This window comes from Beta vulgaris, chromosome 8 (assembly GCF_026745355.1).
Source record: "Beta vulgaris subsp. vulgaris cultivar EL10 chromosome 8, EL10.2, whole genome shotgun sequence".
Classification (NCBI taxonomy): Eukaryota; Viridiplantae; Streptophyta; class Magnoliopsida; order Caryophyllales; family Amaranthaceae; genus Beta; species Beta vulgaris.
Genome location: NC_079209.1, coordinates 32898565 through 32910438, shown reverse-complemented (window position 1 = coordinate 32910438; position 11874 = coordinate 32898565). Strand labels below are relative to the sequence as shown.

At 36.1% G+C, this 11874-nt stretch overlaps 1 protein-coding gene across 5 annotated transcripts; it reads right to left on the bottom strand.

Annotated features, from left to right (window-relative positions):
• Positions 1-1526: 1526 nt before the first annotated feature.
• LOC104901232 (WPP domain-associated protein) lies at positions 1527-11605 on the bottom strand. Of its 5 annotated transcripts, XR_008967196.1 has the most exons (6): positions 11378-11602; positions 7723-10100; positions 5130-5256; positions 4129-4230; positions 2147-2395; positions 1894-2020 (listed from the first exon to the last, which is right to left on the bottom strand). XR_008967196.1 is itself a non-coding variant. In XM_048634344.2 (5 exons), the coding sequence occupies exons 2-5, from the start codon at positions 9996-9998 to the stop codon at positions 1847-1849; spliced, it is 2679 nt and encodes an 892-aa protein (XP_048490301.1). In that variant the 5' UTR covers positions 9999-10100; positions 11378-11605; the 3' UTR covers positions 1527-1846. The 5 variants fall into 5 exon arrangements, 4 of the variants coding, with proteins under 4 accessions (XP_048490301.1, XP_048490302.1, XP_057247024.1 ...); XM_048634344.2 differs by lacking the exon at positions 2147-2395 and having other exon boundaries at positions 1527-2020; positions 11378-11605; XM_048634345.2 differs by lacking the exons at positions 2147-2395; positions 11378-11602 and adding an exon at positions 10885-11080 and having other exon boundaries at positions 1527-2020.
• Between the last annotated feature and the right edge of the window lie 269 nt (positions 11606-11874).

Genomic DNA, 11874 nt, shown 5'->3' with positions numbered 1-11874 from the left:
AATTATATTAATATTATTATATTAGAATCATTACTAATATGAAATATTATGAAAGAATGTGAGAATGGTTATTGTTCTGTATTTGGAAGAAAAATATACAAGAAAAAAAACGTTGCTAAAAAAAGGGAACAATAATGAGTTATCGATCCAAGACCGGGACCAGCCAGGTCTGGACTGGAACCAGACCAGATGATTTCGGTCCGGTCCTCGGTCCTAAAAATTTAGTGAATCCGGTTCTTGTCCAAACCAGTTTCGGTCCGATTTTAGACCTACCCGCATGGGCTGACTGACGAGCCGCCGACATAGCGGAGGCATCTGAAGGAATGAGGGAAGTAGGAGACTGTGATAGACAGAGTGTGAAAACTAAAAAGTGAATACGGCAGTAGACTATTCGAATTAGGAATATGCAATTCTAGGGTTCTGTTAAAAAATGTAATTTATTTTTTATTTCTTAAGTATAGACGGGTCCATGGGTCGGATTTTGTGCGGGTCTGGGTCTAAGATCATTAAACCCAGATCCGACACCCGACCCACGAGTTGTTAGACCCAGATCCGACCCGGACCCATTGGGTTTAGAAAAGGAGACTCAAACCCGCAAAAACGAGACGGGTCCAATGGAGTCTTGGACCCATTGCCATCTCTATCTCCCAACCAATCTTACAAGGGAGGGGGGCCTGTGGGGGTGGGGGAGGGGTGGTGGTTGGGCGGTTAGACTTAGGGTATTAGGGTTAGAGTTAGAGGGGTTAGGTTTAGATAAGTTAATTAGATTTAGAGGGTTTAATTAGGGATTAATGACTAAGGGGGTTAAAGTTTGTTAGTCATTAAGGGCATGTTGTGAATTTTTTGAAAAGTGGAGGGTATATGATGAATTTTGAAACTTACAAGAGTATATGGTGCATAAAAAAATTTGTTAGGGGTATATGGTGAAAGTATCCTAAAAAAATTTAATGATATTCATGTTCTGCGCACCATGAATTTACTTGCGCTCCGCGCAACAACTTCATGCACCGCTTATGGTGAAAGTATCCTAAAAAAGTTTTAAAAAGATTTCATGTTCCGCACTCCATAAATTTACTTGCGCTCCGCGCAACAACTTTACGCGCCACGCAAAACGCAAAAGATCTACGCTCGACGCATCTAGTATGCAATTTGCCAACATGAGCTAGGAAACATTGGAATACGAGGGACAATATACAAGAGCCATTTCTATTTCTTTCCCCAAATTGCCACGACATCACGTTAAAGTGCATCCTCTTATTCCACCTCATAAACTATTCTGCAACAATTTTAGTTCAATTTTTGATCCAATTCTCATTAGCACTTTGCACTGAAATAAATAAGCGAAAGAAAAAAGAACTTGCTTTGTCGGACACATTGTCATTGGAGCTTTAAGTTATATACCGTCAATATTTTGCTACTCTATTAAGGGATATTTCACTTCATTCTAAAAACTAAAAATTAAAATGGTTTCTTACTTGTCAAACTGATCTCTTTCCAACATATTCTCATCTACTATTCTAGTATAATGTCATCAAACAACTTAGTTTTACATGGTGTTTATTATTGTTGAAAACAATGCACAAAAAATTGTTCACTATTGTGCACCTCAAAATTTGAAATTTTGAATCCGACACTATGTATATCAGTGTATCGATTTCATAAACTAAACGTTATTTAATGAGCTTACACCTTATTTATTTTTTTGAAAGGAATCTGCTTACACCCTTAGGTAGGGTCTAAGTGTGATTTATTGTAAGTGGGAGAGGAAGAATCTTTAACTATTCCAAGTGAGATGCTCAATTGCTTTTGATATGTGGGAGGAAAACGTTTAACGCCGGACATGTACTTATGCAAAGTAGACTGAGTCGTTGCTAATTCTTGCTCTTGGGGATTTTTCACATCTTTCTTTCCTTGTACTCTTTCTAGCGTGTTCCATTTTGGACAAATATGGCCTTTGCATCATGGTTTGTAAGATAGTCCTTTTCTGTTGGAAAGTAAGGTTGGTGAAAATATTGATGGTCTGAAAATTGGAACAAATAAATCTGTGACTGTATGATCAAAAAAGAGAATATCATGTTAAAATATTTACGAAACCTTTCCCTGATATATATATAAATTTGTGACTATCTATGATTCGGATCAGAACCTCTCAGAACATTATAAATCAGAAACGAGTTAATATCTTTGGCAGGCATGATATCTTCTAGAGGCCATGCCCTCACCAGTCTGACCCCTTGAAGCTGTTAGCTGACTACATGCTTGGAAAAGTAGATGAAGCGCACAGAACCAATCACGCAGCATACACATCTCAAGAGATCTAATTTAGTGGCAATCAGACAGCTCTATTTGCCTCTACACTTAACTCTCTTTTAACTAGCTTTAGGATCTCAATGATCTGCAAAGTTTAAAAAGATGATTAGGAAAAGATACAGAAAAAATTTAACAGGAATTCTACTGAAGCAACAAGAACCAGCTTGGTTGGTTATTCAATGTAATGCTGAGATTATAAGTTATGCATAAAACAACAGTTGCGTTGAGAAAGATATTATGTTGTTTCATGAAGATTGGGTTATTGGACTTCTTTTTCTACCTCAAGCACCTTGCTATTCCGAGCATGGCTGTAGAGAATACACATTCCAATAATCATGGGAATTTCCAATAAATGGTCGAGTCGTACACTTGGACATGTACCCGTATCAGCTACTATCCAAGTCCAAGTAACATAGCTCATGAGTCATATTTTGACCATCAATTCGATTTATATATACTTCCTCCGTTTTTTTTTATGTTACACTTTCCTTAAATTGCATGTTTCTAAATAGATGTTACACTATTTTTTATTTCCTAAATTGGAAAGTTTTATGCTGTAAAATTACTCACTTACCCTTACTTATAAGGATTAATCAAAATTAAACTAACTTAATTTAACTTTATTATATACTAATCTAAATTAATTAAACCTCCTCCCTTCTCTTCCACCACCCCTCCCCCACCACCTAAGCTGCCTCATCCCTTCCCCCACCTCGCAGCCTCCTTACCCACCACCACAGAAGCCCAGCGAACTCCACGCTCCCACCACCACCCCACCACCCACCTGAAATCGCCACCCACCCACCCGAAAATCCCACCACCCACCCGAAATCGCCACCCACCCACCCGAAAATCCCACCCAGCCACCAAAACCCCACCCCACCCACCCGAAAACCCGACCCCCACCCACGAAAACCTTCCCCACCACCCCCACCCACCGAAAACCACGCAATTTCTTCGCGCAAAACCACAAGTCCTCCATTTTCGGCGGTAGAGGTGGGGTTTTCGAGGCTGGGTGGGATTTTGCGGCGGTAGAGGTGGGGTTTCGCCAGGCTGGGGTGGGTTTTCGGCGCGTGGTTGGGGTTTTCAGGTGGGTGGGTGGGGATTTCGGCAGTGCGGTGGGGTTTTCGGGTGGGTGGGTAGGGATTTCGGCAGGTGGGGTGGGCTTTTCGGTGGCTGGGTGGGGTTTTCGGGTGGGTGGGGGGATTTCGGCGAGTGGGGTGGGGTTTTGGGTGGCTGGTGGGATTTTCGGGTGGCTGGGTAGGATTTTCGGGTGGCTGGGGTGGGGTTTTGGGTGGCAGGGTGGCAGGGTGGCAGGGTGGGTGGTTCGAATTTCGGGTGGGTGGTGGGGTGGTTGTGGGAGTTCTCTGGGCTGCTGGGGTGGTGGTGGGGAACCAAGTTGGGTCCTCTTTTCTCTTTCCTCCCTTCCCTTAAACCCCATGTTAATCCTCTCCTAATTACTCCTCCAATTTTTGCCTAAGGAACCACAATTTTTGAAAGTGTAACATCTAAAGAAAAACGGAGGAAGTATATAGAAAGCATAGGAAATTACGGTTCTGTGATTTTTTTTTTCTTTTAAGAACAAATATATTGATATATTCTGCACACAAACATTATATATAGTTTTTAGAGGAAGAGAAAGTTGGGTAACTTTATATTGATAAAAGGTAGAGTATAGGTCAAAGGAGTGTAAAAGAAATAATATATTAATAGTGGGAGTATGACAAAAATGAAAATGTTCAAACTAATTTGAGACAAACATAAAAGGAAAGTGTTAAGAAGCATAGGAATGCAAAAGGAGATGATCATAAAACTTACTCCAGGATAATGTTGCAATATTGGAGAATAATGATCAAGTGCTACATATATCTTCTCAAGAAGGCTTAGGAGAGCATCCACCTCATCCCCCAGAAGATCCACCTATATCCAAATCACATATATGATGAGAAATTAGCCAAATGTTATTCATTGTATGCATGTTCACAACTTTAAGCCAAACAGTAATTACATGCTTCCTTTGTTTTTCTAATTGATTTTTCACGATCGTCAAGATGCTTTTTTGAACGTCAATATCTCTTATAGCGCACAAGTAAACATTATAAAAATTTGATTTTTGGAACCCTTGCATTGAAACGAATCTAACAAGACCCAACTTGATTATATTTTTTCTTATATAATGATGTGAGATAGCTTAACAATGTTGGATGATGAATAGTGCCAAAGATGAAATGGTGCAATTAAAGAAAACGGAGGAAGTATCTAACAAGTCATGATTATATACTAATTTCCATTTTAAGATTCTTTAAAGCACAAAGTTGCAATTGAGTCACAATGAGATGGAAATCCCGTGTGCTCACAAACTATGGCAATCAACCAGTTTAACAATTTGCACCTCCATTTTACATACCTGTACCGCTCCCTCATTAACCCACCCCTTCCTTTCCGCCTAGATGAAATGCAATAATGACAACCAGATAATTCTGCAACTACTGAATTTCCCGAAATTAGCTCATATATGATCAGCAACAAAATTTTCGAATACGGTACATATATCCAAGCTAACACTCACATTTCCCAGCATGCTTATATCATCGGTAGTCTTTCAACACATTAGAGGGTGTTGATATAGATGTGTCCTATTATGTCCATAACTAAAGAGTACATGTGTTCCTGAGATCTGTATTTTCTTTATGAAGATATATTTTCTATGTTATACCAAAGTCAGATGCAGAAATTCGTTGACTAATAGAACTAAATCATGAGGCATGCAGGGAGTCAACTCCACCATAAAGACTCCCTAACAAAAACAAGTAGCATACCTCAGCTTCAGCTTTCTCCAGGTCAGAACACTTCTTCTCCAGTCTTTCCTTGTACAAAGAGCCAGTCCTTCGGAGCACATTGAGCTTAGGAATTAGAGAATGTAACTGAAAGGCTGAATTCTCCAGCCTACACACAAATTCACATTAAGGATGAGTTCCTCCATTTTAACAAAAGGAGTTTCACGTCTAATAACTACAATAACATTCAGACAAGTTCCAATAAGTTATGCAATAAGCTTCAATAAGTTCCAGAAAATCTTAGTTGGAGAACAAAAAGGAAATGAGGGTGTATCAGAGTTAATTTAGTGATCATACAAAACAGTTACCTATGCATGGATTGTGAAGCTTAAAAGCTACTTCTATTTATTTTAGGATAAAGGACATCTTTTTTGTTCACTGTTATCTTCTACTTGCTGCCATTGCCCATCACATGGCAAAGAGGTATAACTACAACAAGAGCGAGATATAAGGATAACTAAGACTAACAAAGAGGGAAAAGGAAATAAAGATATAGATATCAATAGCCCATCAAATACTAAAACAGCTTGAATATGAATCCACATACTAGCTAGGAGAAAAGCTTTAGCGATAGCAAGAACATAAATACCACTTTCATAAATACTGCATTATATGCTATGATATTGATGAGGCCAAAAGGGTTTCTCAAATTCTAAGCATGGGTAACCCAGTTCCAAGTTCAATTCACATTTTTACACATATACACGCTTTTTCACATGCACACACAAACTTTTCCATAATTCAAGCAAATTTTTTGAATTCAAAGTACGTCTAATATAATAAAGTTAACTCAATACCCAAAAAAAAAATTACTCATTTCTTACAAAAAAAAAATGCACAATATGATTAAAATAATATGCACATGAATCCCTATAAAAATTCTCGTTAGAGTCAATATATATATATATACAAATAATATCTACAAACATAGATATCTACAATTCTACATATAATATATATAGGGTTGAGTTCCCGTGAGAACAATCCTTATATAAGAATGCAAAAAAAATTTGTAATAATTTTCTTTAACTAATATTTGATCTGATTTGGCTAAACTGTAACCCTTTTTCCCTTATGAGGCCATTCTTTTGAAAAGATTACATTTTCAAGATCAAAGAAAACAATGAAATATCTTTCAAAAATATTATACTTTTATCAATATGAATTATTATTCCACTGTTCTCACATTCTCATAAATAGAACTAGCCTTATATGCATGCAATGCGTTCCAAAACATATAGAAAATTAAAAGAATTGATTTTTCATTTTGCTTTTTTCAAAAAACTGCTATTCAATTTAAATGTGGTACTATTTTCTTTATTCCTCCTTTTTTTTGTTTAAATGAAGCAGTTAGTTAGCTTAGTTATCCCCCTATTATTTTTATTATTCTATTTTTTTGGTGTTCCCCATGTGTTGCCATATATAATAAAGATTTAGTTCAGTTTTATATATAAGAATAATTTGTAATAATCTTTTTTAACCAATTTGTAATCCATTTTCACTCAATTGTAAACATTTACCCCATGGTCCAATCTTCCAAAAAGATTTACATTTTCAAGAAAAAGGATGACCATGCAATATCTTGAAAATGATTGCATCATTACGAAAACGAATTACTATTCCACTGTTTTCACATTCTCGTACCTAAACTTTATTCTAGTTCCATATATATAGCTATATGAGGGAGAGATCAATGCGAAGTTTCTCGAAACGAGAAGGACGATGTGCAACTATTTACAACCAAATGTCATTTTTTAGTTCAACGTACATCTTTATGTTTCGATCCAAAACATACATTATTTTGGTAAAATAATATACAGCTTAATAAAACACAGATGTTCATTCGGTTTGAAAATGCTAAGAACCGATATCTTAGGGAAAAGGTTATTTTAGGTAGTATCTTTATTAGTTAATGAGGGGAATAAGTTAAATAGTTTGTTAAGGAAGAAAGTATATATATGTATATATATATATGTATATATATATATATATATATATATATATGTATATATATGTATGTATATGTATATATGTATATGTATATTTATATATATGTATATGTATATATACATGTATATGTATATATATGTATGTATATATATATATATATATATATATAATATATATATAATATATATATATATATATATATATATATATATATATATATATATATATATATATAGAGAGAGAGAGAGAGAGAGAGAGAGAGAAAGAGAGAGCAACTTAAAGTGAGAAAGGCATGCCGCATGTTGGATATTAATAAGAAATTGGGTGAATTTTTAAGAGTTCAATAGAAGAGAAGAAGCCTCCCGAAAGCTTGTACTTATCCTTTTATATTGCTGTAATTTCAGATTATTATTTCAATCTTTTTATTCTTTCCTTTATTTGTGCCATTAATGATGCTTGAGCAATGTTAGTTCTTAGCAGAAAAGTTGCACTAGATTAAAATAATGCTCACTTAGTTAGAACAATATGCACCTTCTCAGAAGAACGAGAAATAGGTAAGACGAGGTCTTTACAAGTAAGAGCCGCAAGTATTAAATACAAAAAAGAAGAGCATATGTATATGTACCTCACGTTATGCCAGCCAAAACTTTCTTTTACTCTGAGTTCAAAATCAGCAAATGACTTTGACAATCCCTGGATGACATGGCATAGAGATTTCATATGCTCAGTGTGTTCATTGTCTTTCATCTTTAGTGATGCTAAGTAGTTTTGCTTCAATTCTAAAGCCAAGACTAAATTGGTCTTATCTTCATCAGACTTCCTCGATTTCTCTTGAGACAATTCAAGCTCTTTATTCAATTTGTTGACTTCATTTGAATAAAGGTCAATTTGTTTCTGAGAGTCCTCCAACTTTTCCTTCAGCAACATTAGTTCTTCATTTCTGTCATAAATTAAAGCCTCCTGATTTGCTCTTAAACACATTAACTTATCATGATCCTTAGTAAACTCCTGCTTTTCTTTCTCATGAAGATCTCTAAGTTGATGCAATAGTTCATCGTTTTTGTCAGCTGATTTTTTAAGCCCAAACACCTGATGCTTCAATTTTTCATTTTCTTTAACCTTCATTGTCAATTCATTCTCAACTTCTGACACCTTCCTTTGAAGGAAATCCAAGCTCTCATACTCCTTTAGACACCTGTCCTTGAACTGTTTGAGATCCATTGACATATTTCCTAACACTTCTGGGAATACAATTTCGTAAATCTGTTGTATAATAAAGGACTGTAAATCAATTTCTTCATAATCTGATTTACTGGAAACATGAACACTATGAAAAGCTTCTTCATTGATAATTCGAAAGAAATCTTGCATGATGATGGACATCACATCTAGATCTTCAGAGCTAGAGTTGATCCGTGCAGCCATTTCTCTTATTACGCATTTATAGACTTCTTCACTAATAGATGCGTATATACGTTCATCCTCTAAAACATGCTCAAGATCTCCTACCCGTTTATGCAGCTGCTCCTCAGCCCTCGCATGTTGCAGCAGTTCCTTTGCGGCGTTAGAGGCTTGTAAGGACAAGTGACGTACTTCTTGTTTCTGCCCATTGAGTAAACCCTTGAGGTGACAGTTTTCAAGAAGTAGGCTACCCAGCTTGTTGTTGGAATGATTGCAGAACTCAGACAACTTTTCATTCTCTTTTACAATGTCATCCAACTCAGCAATAACCTCTGGAATTTTTTTCTTTAACTTTTCAAAAACCTTATCCTTTTTCAATTCTCTCTCTTTCAGGAGTTCTCGCTTTAAAGTAAAACATTCCTCAGTCATTCCCTGAACAGTAGACTCATTTCCCCGTTTCATCTCGGTTATCACAGTCCTAAAGTATTGATAGAGATCTCGGGCTGACATGTGTTTCAACGGGGAAGTTTCAAAAGACTCCGGCATACTACTTTTGGACTCCTCACATCTACCATTTCCGTCCCAAAGCTGAGTAGGTAAACCATGATTGCTTGAAACTGTACGGTGAAGGTGATCCATGTCTAGAGACACTTGTGGACTAAGATTCCCAACTTCAGCACCAACAAAACACTTCTGAATGGAGTCTAGTTCATGACGTAGACTGGATATTTCATTGAACCCATAAATTAACGTTGGAACATAACTAACATCCCAAAGCTGTTTTTCATATTCGTATTGTAAACCTTGAACAACAGTGGAGAACACCATTGCTTCAAGTTCTTTGCGCATGTGCAACTCCGCCTTCCACTCCTCAATAAAAAATTCTGGTGAAAAAGCAACTACGTCCACTTTTTGACACAGAGCTTTTAGTGCAGCTTTGAGGCAATAAAATGCTTCATCCAAATCATTCTCTATGGTTAAGCTTTCTTCGAGATCTCCACCAAACGTTATTAAGCTTGGACTTGAGATAATTTCTCTATATTTAGGCCCTTTTGTATTTCCAATACATTTTTCAAGCCTTTCCAGTTGTTCTTTAACAGCCTGATTTAGTAATCCAAGAGACTCTCTACCATGGTCTTGCAATTCTAGTTCCAGATGCTTTCTCAAGGTCTTGGATGCATCAATTTCACTATTACCAAATTGTTGATAGCACAACACTTCCTTCAACTTAGTTACTTCTAGTTCTTTAGCAACAACTATCTCAGCTGCCTCCTGTGATACAGCGTTCACCATGCCTTTGATAATAGAGTCACTAACCATTCTTGAAATGGTTAGACGGTCATCTATATCCTCCAAATATGAATCCAAATCATTAAGGATATCATCACCCAAATTCTTGCTCTCATGACTATCAGATTTCGAAATTTCTAATTGCTCAAATACATCATTGCAACCAGTTTTTGATACCCCATCACCCTCTGAAGCATAAGAGCTTGCCATCTATTTTTGAAATTTCTGGAAAAAAACAGAGCCGCTTTTCACTCCCAGATTTACAATAACACCAGGCTGGTTTGTCACTCTATAAACAAGACATTGCACTCCCTGCCACATTTTATATATGAAAAAGAAAGAAATTATAATCAGACCATTAAAATACGGTTTATATATAAATCTTGACTAAAAGGTAATTTCAGAAACTACCTAATAAAACCAACACTTTTTGAAAAACTACCTATTATAAAGAATGTTGTCAAACCCAAAATTGTTCTAGGTTGTGGACCACTACCTTACGCCAGATGTTGGGGTTGACCATTTATCTGGTATTTACCCACCATGTGCAGGTCACAACTTTCAGAGAAGAAGATGCGAAGAGAAGAAAAACAAACTAAATTACTGCAATAGGGATGAAGAAAGGGAGATGCAGGGGCGTTAATGGGGAAATAAAGGAATAACAAGGAAGAAAATAAAGGGAGAAGACTACCACAAATGTCAAACAAATAGAAAATTCAAGGTAGAAAGCATAGTTTTTTTCGTGAAGAAAATTCAGCGTATTAACATTCAATCCCTGTGAAAAAGAAAATCCTTGGCCACAATAGTGAACAAACAAACCACCACAACCACCATATCTCCCATTCATCAAGATGTCCATACTTGCAATCGCTAACCACAACACCGTTCATAATAATGAAAACCACAAAGATAATAGCATAATAATTGATAAACTCCACTGGCAGTGGAGTATTCAAGGCGCGTTCAGTGGGTTCAACCCAACCCCCCAAAATCTGGAAACTTTTTTTTATGTGACCGAGCATACTAGTGAATAAAATTCTTAATCAGATATTTAATGCTAAACTACAAACTTTAAATCGCAAAGCTTACAACAAACCTTCAAGTTTTTTAGAATATCTTCAATTTCTAGCTTCAGAAAAATAACTTGAATTAATGCTGGAAATAGGAAACTAAATCGAACTTTTAGATAGAAAATAAAACTGGAATGAAGTCCGTAATATGTAATCTGTAATCTGTAATCTGTCACAACTGTAGAGAGAGATATGGAATTTCCCTGGTAACCGCAGGAAATTCTACAAAATGGAATTCAGTTAGGGTTACAAACTTCTCTATGTTTCTCCTCTTGTTTTCTTTCTTAACTCATACAATAATCAATTTCAAGTAATAAATGACAAGAAACACTCAAGTGGTAAACAAGTTTAAATTGCAAAGCCATTTGCAAATCAAGCCAACAATTAAACGGAAATAAAGCTGGTAGATAATTAATTACTTTAATGCATCCTAATTAAAACAAAGTAATTTTTAAACCAATTTTAGAAGTTCTCCAACATATACAAACAAACAAGAAAGAGAGAGAAAGAAAGAAGTACCAAACAGAAGGTAGGGCTGGTATTGGTATGAGCTATCTAGCAAAAATGGTGTTGGCTTTGTGGACTGCTTGCTGGGTGGCGCTGCAAATATTGGGTGTTGCTAGATTCGTGACAACAAGAGGAGTGTGGTAGTTGCAGTTTTCGGTGCTACAATTTCCCTTCCTTTTGACTTGGTTCTCGACTTCTCGTTATCCAATGGAAGCTTTCAAATATTGCCAAAAACAAAATTAAAGAAGCTTTCAGAGTTTCTAAGTTTCAACATAGGTTCTTTCTTTTTGTTTTTTTTGGTAAGATTACGTTTTCCATTTAGGCTCCGTTTGGTAGGGCGTAAAACGTTTTCCCGGAAAACTGTTTTCCTCTATTTTCAGTTTTACATTGTTTGGTTGGCAAAAGAGTGTAAAACCATATTCCCTTGGGGTAAAATTACTCTCCCAATGATGGAAAACCATTTTCCTTTCAAAATGAAGGGAAAACTATTTTCCTTATCTCTCTTGTAC